The 22,738-nt window shown below is 36.7% G+C and overlaps 2 protein-coding genes across 3 annotated transcripts in view; one reads left to right on the top strand and one right to left on the bottom strand.

Annotated features, from left to right (window-relative positions):
• The window catches only part of zc3h14 (zinc finger CCCH-type containing 14), a 52,934-nt gene extending 37,373 nt beyond the window's left edge, over window positions 1-15,561 (top strand). For both annotated transcript variants that reach the window (XM_073039577.1, XM_073039575.1), the window contains exons 10-16: window positions 3,067-3,217; window positions 5,100-5,293; window positions 8,886-9,009; window positions 13,059-13,195; window positions 14,761-14,843; window positions 14,927-15,036; window positions 15,200-15,561. In XM_073039577.1, the coding sequence (XP_072895678.1) occupies window positions 3,067-3,217; window positions 5,100-5,293; window positions 8,886-9,009; window positions 13,059-13,195; window positions 14,761-14,843; window positions 14,927-15,036; window positions 15,200-15,206 (806 nt within the window). In that variant the 3' untranslated portion in view covers window positions 15,207-15,561. The remainder of the gene's footprint in view (window positions 1-3,066; window positions 3,218-5,099; window positions 5,294-8,885; window positions 9,010-13,058; window positions 13,196-14,760; window positions 14,844-14,926; window positions 15,037-15,199) is intronic.
• Window positions 15,562-16,884: 1,323 nt separating this feature from the next.
• Window positions 16,885-22,738, bottom strand: part of LOC140724863 (echinoderm microtubule-associated protein-like 5) — a 192,151-nt gene continuing 186,297 nt past the window's right edge. Inside the window, exons 39-42 of the mRNA XM_073039574.1 lie at window positions 21,884-21,987; window positions 21,026-21,179; window positions 17,996-18,096; window positions 16,885-17,829 (exon numbers count right to left, since the gene is read on the bottom strand). Coding sequence (XP_072895675.1) covers window positions 17,805-17,829; window positions 17,996-18,096; window positions 21,026-21,179; window positions 21,884-21,987 — 384 coding nt within the window. The 3' untranslated portion in view covers window positions 16,885-17,804. The remainder of the gene's footprint in view (window positions 17,830-17,995; window positions 18,097-21,025; window positions 21,180-21,883; window positions 21,988-22,738) is intronic.

Genomic DNA, 22,738 nt, shown 5'->3' with positions numbered 1-22,738 from the left:
GCGTACGCCTGGAACATTTTTTCACCCTGCTAGCTATTAAAATAGTGTTATTTCAAATAGAAGAAGTTGTTTATAAATATGTAGCTAGTTCTGAATAGCAGGCTTTCAGTATTACAGTGGTGATTTCTTGTCCCATTGTTTTTGCTGATACCACATGAAGGAAGTCAAGTTGGCTGAACACCGGTTTCGGGATACTTGGACATGCACAATAAAGTAGGCCAAAGTCAGCGTGGTTTCCTTAAGGGGTAATCTTGCCTGACAACTCCATTGGAATCCTTTGAGGAAATAACATTCAGGATAGATAAAGGAGAGTCAGTGGATATTGTTTGTTTGGATTTTCAGAAGGCCTTTAACAAGGTGCTGCACATGAGGCTGCTTAACAAGAGCCCATGGTATTACGTTAAAGATACCAGCATGGATAGAAGATTGACTGACTGACGGAGGCAAAGAGTGGGAATAAAGTAGTGGTCGACAACCTTTTTAAGCCCAAGATCCCCTACCTCGGCCTTAGTGAAAGGAAAGATCGACTCCAGATCGATTAGTTATATGCATGCGCACCGGGGCAGAAAAGACCGGAAGTAAAACCCCGCAACCCGGAAGTAGAAATCATGTATGAACACCAGGGGTACCCACCATTTTTTGCACCGCGGTCCGGTTTAATATTGACAATATTCTTGCGGACCGGCCGATGGTATGGGTGGGGGGGGGGTGTTAATCACGACTGGAATACAGCAATACTCGAAGCAGGTTCCTTGTGTCCAGTATATTCCGCAATTTAGTTTTCGCGGCTCTCAGCACTTAGCTTCTGTCCCGCTTGCTCACGTTTTTTCCACTCAAAAAACTCAACGGGTTTGTCTTTAAGTGCAGGGTGCTTGGACTCAAGGTACCAAAGCAGTTTTGAGGGCTTCATTGCCTCATTAGACAGCCTCCGGGCCCAAACTGCAGCCTCCCGCCCGCCCGCTGCCAGACGCCTTGGCCGGGTGCGGCTGGTTGCGGGTGGGGTGGGAGGACAAGGTCAGGGCCTGATGTGCTGGGGCCACGGCGGTTGCAGTCCAGAGTGAGCAACCGAACGAGTGAGGAGTGCGTTAGGACGTGCGCCCGCTTCTCTTGTAGGATCTATTGGCCAACAAAAGTTTGTTTCAGTAGATTGCAGTGTGGTAGCTGCTCTGATATTTACGGAACCCTGAGCCCGAATTAGGTCATCTGCAAATATTTTAGCACTGGGTTCCCCAAGAACATTCAGTGTGCTATTCAGAGGCACAGGTTCAGAGGCAGCGCCCATTTGTCCGCACTCCAGGCCAGTAGCAATGGCACTTCCTGCCACATGAGGCCAACCAGTGATCCCTGGCGCGAGGGTGTCACTGCATTTAGGCGACTAATGACCTTGCGTGCGTTCAAGTTCAACAGTGGGCGTGAAAGGGAATGAGGAAAGGTGCAGCTGACTCGTATTGTTTCCTCGCGGCCTGGTAGTTGGGGAACCACTGAATTACACTGTGTAGTGCAGGGGAGCTACACGCATGCGCACTGGGCAGAAAGAACGGAACTAAAACCCCGCAACCCGGAAACAATCTCTCAACAGTATTTGTGTATTTCTTTTCCTTTTTTTTTCGGGATCTACTGGGAAAGTCTCAAAGATTGACCAGTTGATCGCAATCGACGGGTTGGCGACCACTAGAATAAAGGGTGCCTATCTAACAAGCTGATAGTGACTAGTGGTGTTCTGCAGTGGTTGGTATTGGGACCGCTTCTTTTCACATTATATGTCAGCGATTTGTATGACAGAATTGATGGCTTTGTGGCCAAGTTTGCAGATGATACAAAGATTACCTGCCCCTCCACCTATCTTTGTATCATCCGCAAACTTGGTCACAAAGTTTGAGGAAGTAGGGAATCTGTAGAAGGACATAGACTGATTAGGAGAATGGGGAAAGAAGTGGCAGATGGAAAATCGTGTAGGGAAGTGTATGGTCATACAGCTTGGCAGAAGGAATGAAGGCATAGACTATTTTCTAAACGGGGAGAAAATTCAGAAATCAAAGGTGGAAGGGGACTCGGGAGCCCTTGTGCAGGATTCCTTAAAGGTTAACTTGCAGCTTGAGTCAGTGGTAAGGAAGGCAAATGCAGTGCTAGCATTGATTTTGAGAGGACTATGATATAAGAGCAAGTGTGTGATGCTAAGGCTTTATAAGACATTGGTTAAATCACACTTGGAGTATCGTGAGCAATTTTATCTAAGAAAAGATGTGTTGGCGTTGGAGAAGGTCCAGAGGAGGGTCACGAAAATGCTTCCAGGAACAAAAGGGTTAATGTAAGAGGAGCCTTTGATGGCTCAAGCTCTGTATTTTCTGGAATTTTGAAGAATGAGGGGAATCTACCAAATATTGAAAAGCCTAGACAGACTGGATGTGAAGAGGATGTTTCCTATAGTGTGTGAGTCTAGGATCAGAGGGTACAGCCTCCAGTGGGATATCCACTTAGAACAGAGATGAGAAGGAATTTCTTTACCCTGAGGGTGATGAATCTGTGGATTTCATTGCCATGCCTGGTTGAGGAAGCCAAGTCATTGAGTATATTTAAAGCAGAGGTTGAGCAGATGTTGGTTACTCAGGGCTTCAAGGTTACGAGGAGAAGATAGGAGAATTGGGTTGAGAGGGATATTAAATCAGCTATGATGAAATGGCAGAGTAGACTCAATGTGCCAAATGGCCTAATTCTGCTCCTGCATCTTATGATCTTAACCTTTGTGTAAGCTTTGTTTTTTAAAAAAATTTTGCATTGTTTTAGCCTTGGTTCATGTAAAATAATTGAAGCATATTGTCATATAGCATTTTTCAGTCATTCTGCATTTGTGATTCACAGCCGACCAGGCAAGAATATTTGAAGTATGTTTTTGCATAAAGCATTAAATTCTAAAACTGATTGGAAAATGCATCATTTAAGTGTTTGTGACAGGTGCTAGAGTAGTTTGCTTGACTTTATGCTCTGCAGTGCCTTTGAAGTGGATAACTTTGTTTTTTGCTATGATTGTTAACTGTTGTAAAATATAACCTCCTATGGATTCCCTAGTGCAACCAATAGAATCAAAACCTGGTGGTGATACAAGGTCGTTTATCTTAAAGAAGCCTGTATTGGAAGCAGTGGAACCCCATCTTCAGGGAAAGGCTACAGTTTATGTGGAAGCTTTGTCAGCTGAACAAGATCGTATGGTGCAGTCCAAGTGAGTAAACCCTTCACGTACATCAAGAGTTAATGCTTTCACTGCAAGATTGTGTTTTTATTTTTGTCTGCTTATTTATGTATTTGTTCATTCATCCACCCATTCATTCATTTATTTGTTCATTCATCCATCCATTTATTTATTTTTTTCATCCATCTATTTATTTATTTACAGTAGGCCCTTCTGACCCCTTGAGCCATGCTTCCCAAGTAAACCTCAATTCAACCTTAGCCTACTTTACAATGACCAACTAACCTACTAATCAGTACATCTTTGGACTGTGGGTGGGAACTGGAGAAAACCCATGCATTCCGTAGGGAGGAAGTAGAGACACCTTACAGCTGACGTCAGAATTTAACTCTGAACTCGGCCCTGAGCTGTAATAGTGTCATGTTAACCACTATGCAGCCATGGCATTTGATTGCTTTCCATGAATCAGTTAGATTTTCATAATATTCCTCTACCTCAATGCACTGTGTAATGAACTGATCTGTATGAACAGTATGCAAGACAAGCTGTTCACTGTATCCTGGTACATGTGACAAATGTTTATCTGAAGAATCTGATCAAGGTAGAATCCTAGGCTCAAGAAACATAATAGAATCAGTGAAAGACCCTAACAGAATGGACAAGCAATCAATTTGCAAAAGACAACAAACTGTGCAAATACAAAAGGAAAAAAACGGAAATAATAATAATAATAATAAATAAATAAGCCATAAATATCAAGAACATGAGATGAAGAGCTTTTGAAATTGAGTCCATGGCTTGTGGGAACAGTTCATTGATGGGGCGAATGAAGGTAAGTTCCAAGACTGTGCAATTTTTAGATTAACCCTGTTATCTTCCTAAGCCAGCAGTTGTTTACTTGCACGTATTGACTATCAATAAATGTAAATAAGTCCCATTCTCAAGTTCTTTCGCAGAAATTTGCACCTTTAGTTAATTAAACTGATCTTAACCTAATTTCACCAATAACAGAATTTTAGAATGCTGTGCTTCAGCAACAGGGAATTGTGTCAATACAAAATCATCTAATGGCTTAGCAAATTTATTTTAAAATGTAGATCTTTAAGTTGTTATTTCTACCCAGTGTTAAGCATTCAAATGATTAAGGTCATAATGTCACCAGCTAAACAAAGGTAACAAGCATCTGGGAATAAAACACAAGCAAATTCCCCTCCAAGATGCATACCAAGCTAACTTGGATGTACTTTCTCCCTTCGTTTATGCTCTTCTCCACATAGACTTAATGGGCCTGGATAGAGTGGATGTGGAGAGGATGTTTCCTTTCTTGGGGGAGTCTAGGACCACAGGGAACAACCTCAGAATAGAAGGATGTTGCTTTAGAACAGAGATGAGAAATTTCTTCAGCCAGGTGGTGGTGAATCTGTGGAATTCATTGCCACAGATGGATGTGGGCATATTTAAAGTGGAGATTTATAGGTTCTTGATTAGTAAGGGTGTGAAAAGATTACAGGGACAAGGCAGGAGAATGGGGTTGTGGTGGATAATAAATCAGCCATGATGGAATGGCTAAGCAGACTTAATGGGCTGAATGGCCTAATTCTGCTGCTATCTCTTATGATCTATGGCTTAAACAAGGTGATTTGATTTCATCTTCCCAAGGGCCTTTTAAGGATGGGTATAAAGAACAGGAGTGGCTAATTACATTAAATCTAAAGTCACAGATCAGTGACTCGGGTAGCTGAGAGACTGTAAAATATTTTTAGTAATTTTTGGGCTCTTTGATAGTTGGTTTCTTTAGACAATTTATTATTCTGACAATATTGAGTGATGTTTATCATCTTTTAGCATTACTTGCTGAAATTAAGATGAAAGAGGCTTTATATTAATTACTATTTTTATATTTCCTTAATAGAGATCAACCTGACTCTGAGGAATCGAGTCCTAAATTTATTGTGACACTGGATGGCATTCCAAGTCCTCCTGAATCTATTTCAGAACAAGATGAGGAGACTGAGCCAATAGAGCAAAGTGGTCTCTTACAAGAGGCTGGAAGGAAATACAAATCATCAATGCAGTCTGTTGCTCAAACATTGATTGAATCTGATGGTAATTGTCTGTTAGTATTCTTACAGTTAATAATTGCACTTAAAAAAAGTCTAGATTTAATTAAAAAATGTTCAGCTAATGAAGCACATTGTGTGACCTAACTATACTGTTGATTTTCTTCCCTTACATCGTAGTGGGAGACATTTTGGGGGAAGTAAACGTGCTTTCATGTTTCTGTTGTTTTTTTGTTAATGTTCTTCATTAAGCTGATCCGAGGGGTAGAAGGTTTGCTGAAGGAAGGTATTGAGCAGGTCAGGTATGTCTTCCCTGGAGTTTAGAAGAATGAGTAGATTTCACTGAAATTTACGAAATTCTTTCCATTTTTGACAGGTTGATTGCAGGAAGAGTACTTTCCTTGGCTGAGCAATCTAAAACCAAGGTTTATAGTTTCAGAATAAGTGGTAGAGGGCAGCGAATCTTTGGAAATTTCCTATGCAGTTGCTATTTAGAGCAGAGATTATTAGATTGGTTTGAAGAGCCTAAAGACCTACAGATTCTTTTTTTTTTTTCGGTTCATGCTCGTGTTCCTTGTTGTAAGTTTATTCTTGCAACTTGCTTGCATGTTTTGATTTATGCAAAAACATGCAAGTAAGTGAGAAGCTAAGTTTTGAATGAGATTAAATTTATGGTGGGGAGGAGAAGGCCAGCCAAGAAAACATGGCTTTAATTGAATGTTGTGATGGTAAAACAAAGAAATGAGCTTCAGCAGCAAAGGTCAAAGAAAACAATATTCTGAAGGAAATAGAAGTCTGTATTAGTGTGACTTTTTCCACATTTCTTGGATTCTGGAAAAAATTTAAAGGAAATAAGTGCAACACCATAATACAAGAAGAGGAAGAGAAAAAGAGATGAATTACTAATACTTGCGAAAAAATCATAATATGATTAAGTATAATAGTTCTTGGTGTAATAGGTGGGATAGTTGAGAGAAAACTAGTGAATGCAATGCATTCAAATGCAGCCTCACATGCAACCTGAGACTAGCATGTAGTTTTAATTCTTAGTAGGTGTATACATTCACTGAAGGAAATGAATGCATATTCACAAGATTGATCATAGGGATGTTCCCTGAGACACTAAGAAAAGGCTGTACTGCTCTATGAGTAGAATTGATGTTTCTTTGTTGGAATATGGAAGAGTGGGACACGATCTGTTTGATATTCTGAATGATAGGTTAATGCTGTTAGTCTGTATCCACTGGAGAGTCTAGAATGAGAATCGGGATAATGGGCCAAATGTGAAATTTGTTTACTGAGAAGATTGTAAACATTGGAGTTATATATCCCGGGGGGGGGGGGGGGGGTTTGATTGTTCAATCATTGATTATATTTAAATAAATTTTGAGAAACGGGAAAGGGCTTTGGCAAGAAAGTCAATGAGGTAGATGATTATGAATGATTTCATTGAATGGGATGCTGTCGCGAGGGATTCTGATACAAGAACACAAGAAGTGGAAGGTCGTGGCCAAATTTGTTCTGCTCTTGTATTGAAATCCCATCGGTAGTTTAAAATTGGATTCTGTTTAACTCTGTTTAATGCGGTGGTGAGAAACTCAGATGAAAGTTCATAGCTAAGGAGCTTGTGCCCAATACTAAAGGTGATATATTTTGTTTTCCAATATTTAATAATAGGCTTTTCTTGATGCTGGGTTTTGGAAAAGTACACTAACTGGATGGAAGTAATGGAGGAGCAGGAGAGAGAGAGTGTGCTGGGCATTGTCAACTATTAGAAGAGTCTGACCACATAGAACTATAGATAAGGGTGATAGAAGAAGGCATTGCTCTAGATATTTGGCACTGATTAGCAAAATAACAATGGAATTGAGTGAAAGGCACCTTATTTCTGCTTAGTAATGTTAATAGTTCTAGGAGAGTGGTGTGATTATCCTTTTTAAATACGGCAGAGACAACAAAGAGATATAATTCATCTGTGAATTGTGTTTAGGCCTATTTATAGTCCTGTCATAGAATCAAAATGTAGGTGGAATATTTTAAACAAGGTGTTAGAGAAAATATGGCAAGGAAACAAGCCTTCCAGCTCAACTGGTCTATGCTGATCACATCATCCTCCCTGTTAGTTCCAGTTACCGGCATTCAGCCTATAACCCCGCAAGCCCTTCCCTCCCATGTACCTATCCAAATGCCTCAAAAATTTTGCAATTGTATCCACCTCGACCACTTCCTCTGGCAACTTATTCAGGATCCTCATTACCCTCTGTGTATAGCAGTTACCTCTCTGGTCTCTTTTAAATCTCTTCATCCTTATCTTGTATCTGTGTCCTCTAGTTTTGGTCTCCCCAAACCTGAGAAAAAGATGACTTCCACTTATTTGTAACCCTTATGATTTTATAAACTTCTATGGGGTTAACTCTCATTCTCCTGCACTCCAAGGAATAAAGATCCAATGTGGCCAACTCTGTTGTCCTGGCAACATCCTTGTGAATCTCTTTTGCACCCTCTCCAGCTTGATCGTGTTTCTTATAAAAAGGTGATCTAAACTCTGCGCAATACTCCAAGTGTGGTCTCAATAGCAACTTGTGTTGATGTTCCTTTCCTCGCCTTGTGGTGATCTTGCTGTTTCCTTAGTAGCTCTGTCTAATTTTTGAGGCTGAATTCCTAGCTTGACGCCTGACCCAGCACGGATGGAAAGCATGCAAGGAACTGGCTGGATTTGAAGCTGGTACTACTCGCTTCCATGTCCGGTGAAAATGCCACTACGGCACTGGCCAGCTAACAACTTGTATAACTGCAATATAATAATCCTACTCCTAAATTCAATGCCCTGACTGTTGTGAAAAATCTGTAATAGATGTCAGAATTGACATGTTCACAGTCCTTCTGAAGAAAGAGAAGCTGGAGAGGATATAACAGTTTACAATAAATCAACTATTGATTGCAGGATCTTGAAGTGGGGCTGTGGTTACTGTGCATGAAATCTTCAAAGGTTTATCTATTGTCAAAGTATACAACTCTGAAGTACTTCAATTCTCTGGGTAGCCACGAAACCAAAAAAGAAAGGCAGCACGATTATCAACCCCCAAATCCCACCTCCCTGCCAAAAAATGAACAAAAATGGAACAGGCACATCAACCCCCCAAATCCCCCCTCCTGCCCAAAAACTGAGCAAATTGAGTTTAGCAAGAGCATGTAGGGCAAGATATCAGTGATTGTGCTCTAATTCAGGGTTAAAACAACTAGAATTTAGGAATATAGAGTGGAGAAATGGCTGGTTTGTCATGTGTGAGATCCTTGCCCTTTTTGGAGTAGACAGTCAGAATTTATTTTTGCTGTTGGTGGTTTGGCAGAAGGTGTGTTATAGTCTGTTTGGATCTAGTGTTGGATGGCTGTACTTGCTGTATGCCAGAGATGCTTATTGTAGTCCAGAGGTAGCATCCAAGAAGAAAGACGGTAAACATTAAATATTTGACTTGTTTGGATCATTAAAATATATTTGTTAATTTGTTTATTTGATGACCTTTTTTGAAAATTTGGCTAAGAAATTAACTAATGTAAATTGGCAGAAATTAAAGCATTTTTAACAAAATAAAGCAATTTAACTTAGAACATACTATCAAATCTTTTTCCAATATCAGAAGAAGAGATTGATGACAGCAACTTTCAAGCAAAACGACAGAAGCTTCTAGAAAGATGCAAGTACTGGCCTGCCTGTAAAAATGGTGATGATTGTATGTATCATCATCCTGTGACCTCGTGCAAGTGAGTATCGAGTTAAAAGTATTATTGATAATTGATGGCAGCCAGAACAGTTCTCTTTAACTTTACTTATGCACATTTACGTTTACTGAAATTTTTTTTAAAATTGAAGAGTAAATGTAGTGCTGCTTTACTGGTTTGTTTGGTTTTGTTCAACAGAACAATTTTCAAAATAACCTTTAATTAAGTCCAGATAAATAGCAGTATACTTAACAGTACAAAGAAGGCTTAAATATGGTGCATTTCATATTTATTTATTTATTACTGCAATAATGGTGGCTAAAGTAACTACTACCACCTATTACCGTAGATTCCGGACTACAGAGCGCACCTGATTAAAAGCCGCTGGCTCTAATTTTAGAAAGAAAATCAATTTTTTACTTGTACAGGCCGCACCGGATTTTCGGCCGCAGGTGTCCCACGTTGTAATATGAGATATTTACACAGAAAGATATTACACGTGAGGATTTTTTAACTTTTAATTAAATCCATATGGTAACATAAACAAATACATATTGCAAATGCTTTTTTTCGAACCGTGCCTGTAACGCGGCTACTTTTAAATATACGTTGCGTATACTTTTTTACTGAACAACATTCCAATATCTCCTAACGACTGGTAAAAAATATATATACTGCAGCCTACCAGGAAAAGTTATTGATCGCCTTTAACTTAAAAGCAGCGTTCGCTCAGATCCAATGCCGCTCGCCCCCCGCCTTCCCGTTTATCGCAAACCGGCATTTTCCCACAAGACGCGGCGAAACCGGGTGTGACGTCATAGCATCCCGCGATGTAGTACAGAAAACAAATATAGTTAAAACACTTCTAACTTAGAAATTACTAACAAATGAATTACTAAGCGAAAATATTATAAACTAAATAACTGCCATAAAGGCAGCACAATGCTTTTCTTCGAGTGTTTTCCATGTTGATGAGGGTGAGTACAAATGACTGATTTACAATAATTTAATTGTGAAAGTGCGCTTGATTTATCGTACAATTTCATTGGACCTCTGTGAACTACTCATCAATTTTATTGGTCTACTGTTACGAGGCAAAATGTTTTTGGCGGCATGAAAAAAATCATGCATTAGCTGCACCGTATTAAAGGCCGCAGAGTTCAAAGCTGTTCAAAATGTGGGAAAAAAGTAGCGGCTTATAATCCGACATCTACGGTATATTTTAAGGAAAGCTATTCATCAGAAAAGTAATTCTCTATGTGAATATGACTGACCATTATGTAGGTACCCAAAGCAATTGGACTAATTGAATTTGCGTAACTATTGAATCACTTTTTCTCTGTGACATATTTTACATTCTTGTAGCAGCAATGAAGATAACTTTTATGTATACTGATAAATCAATTAATGTATATTTCTTGAAGAAAATGCTTCTAGAGATCAGACTTCAAGCAGTGATGCTTTAATCCAGCATGATATCATGGAGAGCCTGCAGGAAGGTGAAAGGCTCTGGGCTACAGAGTGATTTCTGCGCATCATGAACAGACAAGTGTGTGCGACTAGTAGCATGCGAGTACCTCTGTTACACAAGATATTTTTAATCATAGAACGAAGAAGTGGCTAAATCATGCGAGGGCACATTCCTGTTTCTCAACTACCTTCAATTGGAACCTGCTTCCTGGTTGTGAAAGACTGCAGGTCTAAGCCTAGAACATTGGGTTACAAAGCTCAAATAGAAAAATACAAGTTAGTTACTTAGTTCATTAGCCCCTTTGCTGACTCTTCTTCCATAATTCCCCCCTTGTTGACTATAAGATCAACCTTCAAGATCAGTGTCAGCAAAAGGGGATTCATATCTGGTGGTAAATTTCTCATAGCTAAATAATCCTCCTCCTCGTTTATTACATCCTCTGGAGCTCTTCTTCCTCTATAATATACAGGAATAAGAGGCTGGTTTCATCCCTGTGTGGGTATTGCTCTACATATACACTGCAGTACAACTACAACTATAATTATTGCACCCAGTATTATACCATAGTGAACCAGTATAGCTCACCATGCACTCAGGCTTCCAAATGGCCACCATCCTGTAGGATTGTAATTATGAAACTGGTCCCCTACTTTTCTTGATATTTTTTCCATGGCTTTTCTAATGTGATCAGTTAGATAAGTTATATTTTCTGATTTGTCAGGGATATAGTGTAACATTCTTATCCTGTTAGGGCACAAGTGCCTCCCTTTTCAGACAACAAAAGTCTAGGGCCATTCTGTTTTGCAATGCTACAGTTCTTGCTGCTACTAACTCAGCTGATATTTCCAAAAAGGCTTCTCTTGTTTGACCAAAAGAATATGATGTTTCATTTGCTAATTTCTCTAATGTGGGAACCTTAATAACTAGTTCTCTGATTATTCATCCCACACCATACATTGGAAAGGCTTTCATCCAAAATCTCTCACCTTCCATGATTGCCCATTTTCCTTGTATAATGAGGCTGATGATTCAGATCTTAAGTATGATGTATAAATGGTGCTACATAACCCAAATAGCAATCCCCAGTTGAATATTTTGGCAGCCAAGTGAATGTCCAGTTTCCACAAATTTAGTAAGTACTATTGAGGGTAGTTTCATTTGTACCCTTATGCCATCCTAAGGTTAACATCTGATCACGGGTGTTCTGTCCTGCAGTGGTTCTTTTTCCATTAGTTCTTATTCTTCCCCAACATTGGGAGCCTGTACTCAGTAGCCCTCTAACTTCCAGTTTAAGAATGATTGGGTAAGATCTCTTGAAAAATGGGGAACAAGGAAATGTTTTACTGATTTCATGGAAAATGACAAAAAAAATCATCTGGAAATAGTGAACAGGGAGCTAAAAATAAAATGAGCATTGAAATTAACAGTACTGAAAACTGATACAAGTCAGCCATTTAGGACTGAAATGCGAAGCAAGCTCTTGACTTCAAGAGTGGTGAACTTTTGGAAGGCTTCATACAAGAGGATTTGGGAAACGCAGTCATTTTGGTACATTCACTTATGGGAATGAAAAGCATGGACAGGGAAACCCCATCACTGAACTGTTCCCACAAACTATGGAAACAGTCATTTTCAAGGACTCATCATTTATGGCTCTCGATATTTATGGCTTAGCTATCTATCTATCTCTATTATTATTATTTTTGTCAGCAATTGGTATTATTATTAATACCATGTCAGCAATTGGGTCAAAAGTGAGAGGTATCTTCAGCTAGAGATTATGTTAAACTCTGAGGATTTTATTTTCTAGCTGTGGTGTTAAGGATTAATAACCTCTTCAGAACCTGCAGAAGGGTGATCAATCTTAAATGTAATAATTTTATCCACAGATACTACCTGATCTGTTGAGTATTTACTGCATTTTGTATCCTGTTTCAAATTCATAAAAAAAACATGAACTGATTCTTTTACATTATTTAGTAATACTGATTCAGAATCAGCTTTATTGTCACTGATATGTCTTGAAATTTGTTGTTTTGTAGCAGCAGTAAGTGCAAGACATTTAAAAAAAACCTATACAATAAGAAATATAATAAAAATAAATAAATAGTGTAAAACTGGGCAAGATAGTGAGGAAATGTTCATTGATCATTCAAAAATCTGATGGCCGAGGGGAAGAAGCTGTTCCTAAAACGTTGAGTGTGTGCTTTAAGTCTCCTGTACTTCCTCCCTGATGGTAGTAATAAGAAAAGGGCACGTGGTAGAGATCTTATGATGGATGCTACCTTTCTGAGCCATCGCCATTTGAAGATGACCTCAATGGTAGGAGGCTGGTGCCCATGATGGAGCTTGCTTTGTGTAAGCAAATCATACTGAGTGGTATCATTCTAAAGAAGTAGCTCTTTGAATGCTAGTCACTGATTCGAAATAAAATGATCGGTTTTAAACATATAAATAATGTACTTGTGCTTGAATGAATGTTGACTTTTTTTGTTTATATTCTATTACTTCCTTAAATTCTCATTTTAGTATTTTTTGGCAAGAGCATAAATTTTAAGCAGTATGTATGGAAGTTCATTATGATAGTTTGTATTAACATTTTCCAATATCTTTTTTTTAGAACCTTTCCAAAATGTAAATACGGGGACAAGTGCCTATTTATCCATCCAAATTGCAAATATGATTCCAAGTGTACTAGACCAGATTGTCCATACACACATGCAAGCAAACGAACTGCTATAATGCCAAAACAGCCAGGTTTGTATGCTACAATATTGATTCATAAATGTAACTTAAATCTCAATACTTGAGCTTGTTCCCAGTAGACAATCTTTTCAGTGTAAATGAGTGATAAAACATCTTCTGTGCTATTGCTGCTGAAATCAGGGGTTCATAATAAGAGGTTAAATTACCAGACTGGTACTGCAGAAGACTGTACTGGGATAGACAAGACACATAAAATGGCACAAATTGCTCCAGAGTTTTAAAATTAATAATCTGAAATTCATTTTTTTTTAGTTCTTAATAATAACCAAAAGACTGCTCATTGTCAGGAATACTCGTCTGGTTCAGTCAGATTTAATCTTTAGTATTTTTAACCTACATTGATTGGCATGGATCAAGATGTGTTGTCCGTGATCAGGTTCAGAGTGCAGCTGTATCTGTACCACTCCGTAGAGTGGTAAATGTATCACTTTCCGCGGTAGCATGTCCCCCTCACATGGTGCTGAATATTGAATGACCTTGTGCTGTTAACCAGCATACCATTGTAGTTGGGTTATAGCCACTCAAAATCAAATAGGATCTGTACATCTGACCAAGCAAACTCTCACTTGATCAATACAAACTAGTCATTCCCAGGATTGGACATCAAACCACAGCAATGCACAGATCTGCCACATCCATGTGCATATAGTCAATCTTGGCTGTGACGCTTTCCTCAGTGGAATGTGTACTCACTGTTTTGGTTGACACACGAAATATGACCATTAGATAAGCTATCTGAATCTGTCCATAATCAGTTTTAAGAAGTTAGAGATATCTTGTAGGTAAATGTTTTATTCCTTTGTATATTGCTCTGTTTTACAATCCAGTACTTTCTTGCATCTTAAATTCTGCCTAATGATGATTGTTGTTCAGAAAAACATTTAGTTTAAGAAAGCTGATATTGTGAATTTTATTATGTATTTCTACAAACAACTCCTTTTTCCCCTCTGCCGCATAAAAATTGAAAGGGTTTGTATCTGGCTGATCTTTTGCACTTTTGTGCCTTCTTATAAATAAAGGATCAAATCTATAAGGTATATGATACCTCCTACTTAGTTATGCCATTCTGTATTATTAAGAAACTTTCACCACAAAATATTTTAAAGTACTTAATGTGGTTTGGTAACTTGAATTTTAAGGACTACAGTAAAGGCAGCTCTATAGTTGTAACCAAACAATAGACATTTAGTACCTCAAAATTGGAAGAAAAAGACTATTCAGCACCTTGTGTCACTTTCTAAAATTAGTCCCTTGTGTGATTAGACCCCAATCAGCACATCAGAGGTAGGCACTAAGCTGAAGTTGGTATCTTCCCTGTGCTGTCAACCAACTTTTAGTGTTTGAGAACTGTGGAATAAATTTTTGACATGACAATTTACGTATCATATACTGCTTTATATGGGTAGTTTGCATTCAAAGTTTTGGATAAGGTTAGGAAAATTGTAAAGGTGAAACGGTGTAGTAGAGTAGGAATAGTACGGAAAATCACTGATACTGTGCTTTAGTGTTAACACATTTAAAAAAAATTCAGCTTGTATCTTAAATTTACTTTATAGCTCCTGTGACAACAGCAGGAAGTTCTTTATGTCGATTCTTTCCAGGTTGCAAAAAAGTGGAGTGTCCTTTTATTCATCCAAAGGTAAACAGTGTCATTTGAAAGGATTAGTTTATTGAAATGAGGTTATTCTGTACAAGTGACGACTCTCCCTTTGTTTTTCTTAGCTATGTCGATTCAATACACAGTGTAAGAGAACTGACTGTACATTTTACCACCCTACAATTACATTACCTCCACGCCATGCTCTAAAATGGACCAGATCTCAACAAAATAGGTAATACAGCATTGAAAAATAAGAACTTTATTAATCATTTGAAAATTGGTTAAATTGTAAATATTAAAGGCTAATTTTCTCCCATCATGTGTTTCACCACATTGTAAATAATTCAATTTTGTACTATTCATTAAGTCTGAGATATCTCTATTTTCTTTTACAGTGAATGATCAGTTTGGATCGTGCAGAATCCCATATTGTGGACATAAGGTTGCAACTATTTAATGTAGCATTTTACAAATTTGTATTGCCCCTCTTCCAATATTGTTTAACAGTGAATATCAAACATTTTACAGATAATTTTCTTCAGACATGTACTTACTAGATTTTTTGTGCATAATTTGGATACAGACATGTAATTTCTCTACAATGGGTTCATAAGGTGCATTGTGTAACTTGTATTTTGTGCTGTTAGAGACAGTATCTTATATTCAGTGGAAAATTTAAAGAAAATCAGTATTTGATGTAAGGTCAATTTTGTTGAGATTAAGTTTGCAGTAAAAAGAACTAAGTTTGTTTAATGAATCAGTTACTTGTTTTGTGTTTTTTTACACAGTGGCTGGCCTTCAGATCATTTATTCATGATCAGTTCTTTGCCATTTATTATATCTTTGTATTTTAGGCATTGTATCCATTTTAAGATCTTGTAATGCTCTTCCACAATAAGGCACAGCATTGCCCTAGGTGGTGTATTTCATAGTGGAAACATTTTTTAAAAAAAGTTAGAGATATTCTTCTCCTGGTTTATCCCACGAGAATTTGCAGAGGAATTTTCAAAAAAATACTAAAAGATAATTAATAAAATGTAATACTTGCTATTTTAATTTCAGTAGATCTTCAATCCCTTTTCTAAAGATGTTCAACCTTGGAAATATTTATTGCTTCAAAAACTAATAGTAGATTCAGTAGCAAAGTCAGAACTTAATTTTTGCAAGTTTATGTTTAAAATTAGAAGAAACATGGTGTGGAAATATTGGCATATTTTATTTAACAGTGAACACAAACTGTTTTTAGGAAAGCACTTGGAACTTTATCAGAATGAATTATTTTGTGGCTATTTAATGGTGTAGATTATTTTCAACAGAGATTGTACAATTTGTTTAAAAATTATCTTCCTGTGAACAACATAAATTAGAGAGAATTATTAGTTGCATTAATCAGTTTGTCACCCAACAGTATATTGACCAATAATTATATTCATCTTGTTAGTAACTCCTTGAATGGTTCAAAATAATATTATCTGTGAGAAGGCATTTTTTAACTTGTCACATTATATTATAGTTCAGATATAAATGATCTGTGACCATTTATATCAGCTTTGTGTTTTTAAGTGTAATCCAGTTTGAATCAGTATCAGCTAATAAACATTCTCTAGGAAAGGATTTTTTTGCATCTCAGCCTTGCAACACAACAATCATGCTGAGGAATTTGATAGAGATTTTTTTTTTGTAAAAACTAATACTCCTAACCAGAATTCCATTAATCTAAATCCACTTTTTCCAAAACAAAATCATAAATAGTAGATTCTTTAGATTTTAAGTAAATGAAGTTATCAGAAACATTAGGAGTAGAAGAGCTATAACAAAACATGAGAAATATTGCTGTTTACAGACTATACAGTGCAAAGTATTAAAGTTACAATAATGCAGCTTGGTGGATTGGTAAGTTATAATGCGTATTTTGTAATAAATTGTGGTTAGCTCCAGCGTAAGCACTGGAACAAAGACTATTCATTTCAGTAAAATTTCTATCTTGACAATTCACTTGAAAATCCTTTTGTACAGACTTCAATCATCACCAAATAAACTATTTGGAGTTAACTACATGTATTTAGTTTTACTTATGGGGAATTTTACATTAAGTTATCATTCGCAAACTGACTCAAATAAAAAAAAATTCAGTATTTTGTGATTCTATTAATTTGAAAAACATAAGTACAGTATATATCAACCCAGGTTGTAAGTCAAAGTATTACACATTTACTATATGTCAAAAAGCTACATTTTATTTATATATATATATTTATATCAATGCAAAAATTATAATCTGCAGAATCACAAATTTGACACCTGAAAAATCTAAAAGATACAAGTTAAAAATTAAACATATTACACTGAACTAAAAGTATTGTTCAGGTAGCCACAGTGATTGGTACAATAGTGCATAGTATGTTTTGGCATGCTTGCTTCAGCTTTTTCTCCCCCCCCATTTGAAAGGTTATTCAACTGGTACATTCAAGATGAAGCCCACAACAGCACTGGAAAAAAGTTTGAAAGCATAAGTTTACTATAAATGTCCTAAGGCTGCTTACCAAATCAGCTACAGCACAAGATTTGAGATATTGAGTTTGTGTTACATTTAGCAGTGCACTTACAATATTAACTTCGTGTATTGATAGAACTCAATTAACCATTTTCATGGCATTGCCACATGATTGTTTAGAAATTCTGTCCTTGACAACAGGACCATAGATGTAAAATGGTCAAAGTAATTTGTAAGTCAGCATTAAAGTTAGAATACAAGCTATGCCTAAAGTTCAAGATGTGATTTGAATACTGTGCAGTAGAAAATCTGATAAAATGCCTTAAAACAAAAATAGCTTAAAATCATTTACCAAATTGCCTTCCTAGTTTAGCTTGCAGATAGTATTAGCTGCCTTTTTAATATAGCCTTGAGTTCTTCATATATTTCTTTCCATTGAACTGAACTTTTTCAATTCTGCTTCTGATCCAGGCTCTGCGTCGTGTTCTTTTGATTAATCATTATTTTCATAGACACTTCCAGACAAACACACTTGAATCAGAAGGGAGAGAAAATAAAGTGTTATTTAGTGAATTGTAAATGCTGGAGGTGTAATTTTACTGCTTAAACAAGTAGAAATTACTTTTTGTTTACTGGCAACATATCCAAATATTATTCTAAGAATAAACTTCATAGTCATAAAATTTGAAATTCATACCTACAATCCTGTCCTCCTGCACTGACAACATATCGATCTCCACTTGTAAACTTTATGTTGGTGATCTGAGTAGAGTGACCCAGATACTTTTTGTGTTTTGCCTGAGTGTTTAAAAAAAATCTGTAGTAAATATAATCATGAATTCAATAGGCAAGTCTCAAAGTGCTCAAGATAAGCAGACAAGCTGACTTAGATGATCTCTTTTTGATGGAAAGGTTGTATGAGAAGTTTAAAGTTGTATAAAGTACTAAGATTGAGAAGGATGACACATTTAAGTCTCTTTATACGGAGTCTATGATGGATACAAAATAACTTAACTACTTCCATTCCCCCTTCATCACTGCTAAAGCAGTTTTATTTTTTAAATGTTTAATGTGTTGAAAGTTTGAGTTGCTAATTGTAGGAAACCTGGTGATCTGGTGATGGCTGCTTATTTTATTGTTGAATTACCTTCTGTAATTTCAAGTTTAAAAGCTCTAAAAATTGGCAGGCAGTAGAATCAAGTGGCATACATCAATGAAGTTTAAAAACTCTGGAGGTGAACTAGGTGTAATTGCTGTAAGTATATACAAATGGAATTATCCTCAATTAGAGTTGTAATATAAAGGAGGGAGCCTACAATATAAATTGAAGATAACAATGCAGGGAGCAAGAGACCCAGTGTTATGGACCCTCCTGTGGAATTAAATAGGGACACCATTCAAAGGAAATATCCATGCTGGATGTTAAGGCTTTGTAATTGGGTGATGTGGTTATACTCATGTAAGGTGTTGACTGGTATGTTCAAATACAGAATTTTGGTGAGATGAATATGTATTTACATTTAAAATGTAGGGAAAATTGAATCTGTAATGGACACGGTGTCAAAGCAAAATAATTGGTGAATTAGTTTATTCTTGTCACATGCACCAACGTATCGTGATAAACTTGCATACTATTCATACAGATTAGTTCATTACAACAGTGCGTTGAAATAGTACAAAGTAAAACAATGAGCATGCAGAATAAAGTTACAGTTAGAGAAAGTGCAGTGCAACTAGACAATAAGGTACAAGGTCAAAGAGTCCATTTTATCATATGAAGTAATCATTCAATAATCTCATAACATTGGGATGGAAGCTGTTCTTGAGCCTGGTAGGATGTGCTTTCAGGTATTTGTCTTATCGTTGGGGGTGATGAGTGGGGTCTTTGACTTTTTGCGGGTTGTTTTATCAAGGCAGCAAGAATTATAGATAGAGTCTACTGAGAGGAGGCCAGTTTCTGTGATGTACTGATCTGTGTTTATAACATTCTGCAATTTCTTGTAGGTACAGCAGAACAGTTGCCGTGCATTGTTAAAAAATGCTGAGGGTCAAAGGGGGCATGCCAAATTTACTTAGCTCCTGAGCAAGTAGAGGTGCTGGTAAGCTTTCCTGGCATGGCATCAACATGGTTAGATCAGGAGAGGCTAGTGGTGGTGTTCGCTCAGAGAAACTTGAAGCTCTTAACCCTCTTGACCTCAGCAACAGTTATGTAAACTGGAGCATGTGCACTGGCCCCCTTCCTGAAGTTATGCTGACTTTCAGGGACAGGTTGTTGTCAAAAACAAAATAGAATGAAATTCGGCATGATGACAGGAGGAAAGGTGGCAGAGCCAGCCAAGTGGATAGCTCAAACAGCAACAAAGACACAAGTCACTTAAACTTGTGGGAGAAGGAGTGCAGGATGAAACATTCAAGACAAATTGCAGATGACCGGAGAATGAAACAGAGATCTTAAGCCCAATTGATAGATGTAATGACTTGTTGTGCTGCTTTTGTAGTTGAAGTAAAATGAACAAACGTGTCTCTGTATAGGGATACGTTTCAATATATCTGTATAGGGACTGACGTGTTTGTCAATAAAGCCCTATTAGAACCATGAAATACTTTAAGGGTTGAGACTGTTGTGATGTAGGAAACATAGCAGTGCTTAGATGAAGATCTTAATTTTTTTAACTCTAAATTGAGAGATTGATTATTCCTGATATCTTAGCTACTACTTTAACGGAAATATTATTAAATGTACACGGTTATTAGATGAAGTATCTAGCTGTTTGAGACATAATTCTGGCACTTCATGTGTCCTTAGGTTTAATGAAAATCACCATGCTCAAACTCCTGAGCTGTACCGTGCGAACATTATGAATGAGGTACTTTTTTAAAGCTAGTAGAACACAAAAAAAAGTACATAACAATTTAAATTCAGTACCCCATTCCTCAAGAATGAGCCCAAAATGATTTGAAGAAAATTCTAACTTTTATCTCCCACAAATTTGCACTGATCAGAAATGATCATTTTTAGCCAATATGTTCAAAGTAAATTTGTTATCAAAGTACATACTGTATAACATCACCATATACCACCCTGAGATTATTTTTTGCGGCACTCACAGTAAATACAAAGAAACACAAAGGTGGACAAGCAACCAATGTGCAAAAAACAACTAACTATTCAAATACAAAAAGAGAAAAAAAGCAATAAATATCGACAACATGAGTCGTAGACTCCTTGAAAATGAGTATATAGGTTGTGGAATCAATTGAATATTGGTCAAGTGAAGTAATCCCCTCTGGTTCAAGAGCCTGATGGTTGAGGAGAAAAAACTGTTACTGAACCTAGTGGTGTGGATGTTTACTTTCACATTGCAATTCCAATTTAACATTTTTTTTCTAATTTGTTAATACCTACTTGTTCATTTAAATTATGTGCCTATTAAAATATTTGATTAATGTCAGTGTCAGTTATTTTAAGAAATAAACTAATGATATTTCACTCTTGGTTCACCAGTTTACAACAGTAGGAATGTGAACAAGTATTTCAATCGTTTTTTTCAAAAATACTATATTCCACACAAACTGACAGTGGTAATCAATTTTCTGAGGCAACCAGCTGTCATTGGCTCCTTTGTCTAACAGTTAATTGTTTTAAGCTTAGGAGGAGAAAAATATATAGCAAGAAAATATTTTTTTTTAAAAATTAACTCTTTTGAGCAGGTAGGAAATAACTTACAAATTTCTCTGTGCAGGGAAAGTCAAAGAGTTTCACCATTCCAAAATCATCTCCTGTTACAATGTTGAGTCCCGAGTGAGAGACACAGGCACAATTCACATCAGCTTTATCAAGATTTCGAGACCAAATTCCAATGACTTCGTCACCTAGGATACTACAGGAATGAAAATTTGTAAATTGCAAACAGATCTCCAATTTGTGCTCATGGAGCTTTAATATTTCTTGCCATATTGACTCTGAATCTAAATCAGTCATATATCTTTGCATACTGTTAGAAGGATTAGACAGGTAAATTGCATAGATTAGCAATGTCAGATAGGAACAGGACAACAAATTCTAAGTGAAAAGACCATAGGAACTATCGAGGAAGATACAGAGCAGGAATATCATGGTAGCAAGAAATTTGCACAGCTTAGCTCTACACTGGAAGAAGAACATGGTTAAGATAGTTATTAAATAGTATAGATTTTAAAAACATGAATTCATAAGAACTGTACAGAATATTATTTGAAAGTGAAATGAGAAAGTAGGATGGAAGATTACTTTTGTGAGATACATTGAAAAATAATCAAGAATTTTATCCTAAGTATCTGGGCTTAAAATATACTTGATTGATGTGATGGAGAAATTGGCTACTAATATTGGAACTTCAATAGCAAATGGACTTCTCTCATTGGCTTTATTATCTGAAATTGATAATATAAAAAGACTCATTTTATCCCCATTGTGGACATAGGAGCTGAAATGGGCCTTGTCAAATTGTTTTAAGTCTCAAGCCACAATGTGTTGCTGCTCTCAAATAAATGCAGTGTTTAACTCCAGTAAAGAAGGTTCAAATTGAAGGAGAAAAAAGTTCACCTGGTCCAAGTAGCCCAAGTTATTTTGTCAATCCGAGATTGTTCTTTAACTTGTTTTCCTGAAGGCACCTCATACACCAGTCGTTTATAAGATCCAGTAGAAACCTAGAAAATTAATAATTGTCTTTAATTCATAGCACTTAATTGATTAAATAAATTACCTTGTATATTTGAATGCTAAATAACAGCAAGCATTTTTGACTGATTAACTTTGACAAAATTGCTTAAACCATGCACTATAAGCAGGAATGGCAAACCTTTTTGAGAGTATGCACAAACTGGTGATATTTTTCTAAAATACTCTCCTGTGTGTAGTGGTAATTTTGAGCAGAGAATTAATTAGTAACAATAACTATGGACATTTTTTCAGGAAAACTTATGTCCTGTTGTTTATTTACATGTATTCATTGTTTTACTATTTATAACAGAGATTGAAATAAATTAAGTATTTTAGAAAACATGTCCAAAATTATATTAATCTTTTTAAAAGACAATTGAAAAATAACATACCTGAATGTTATTGATATTGTACCTCAGAATCAGTAGCATATGTCATGAAATTTATGGTTTTGTGGAGGCAGTACATAACAATAATAAAAAATTACAATGATGGAAGCTGCCTTTTTGGGGCATCGCCTTTTGAAGATGTCCTGAATGCTGGGGAGGCTAGTGCCCATGATGGAGCTGGCACAGTGTACAACTTTCTGCAACGTTTTCTAATACTGTGTAGTGACTCCTTCATACCAGACAGTGATGCAACCTGTTAGAATACCTCCAAAGTATATCTAGAAATTTGCAAGTGTTCTTTGGTGAGATATCAATTATCCTCAAACTCCTAATGAAATATAGGCACTAT

The sequence above is a fragment of the Hemitrygon akajei genome, chromosome 3 (genome assembly GCF_048418815.1).
Source record: "Hemitrygon akajei chromosome 3, sHemAka1.3, whole genome shotgun sequence".
Taxonomy (NCBI): domain Eukaryota; kingdom Metazoa; phylum Chordata; class Chondrichthyes; order Myliobatiformes; family Dasyatidae; genus Hemitrygon; species Hemitrygon akajei.
The sequence above is the reverse complement of the archived record's forward strand: the minus strand, read 5'-3'. Positions and strand labels throughout refer to the sequence as shown.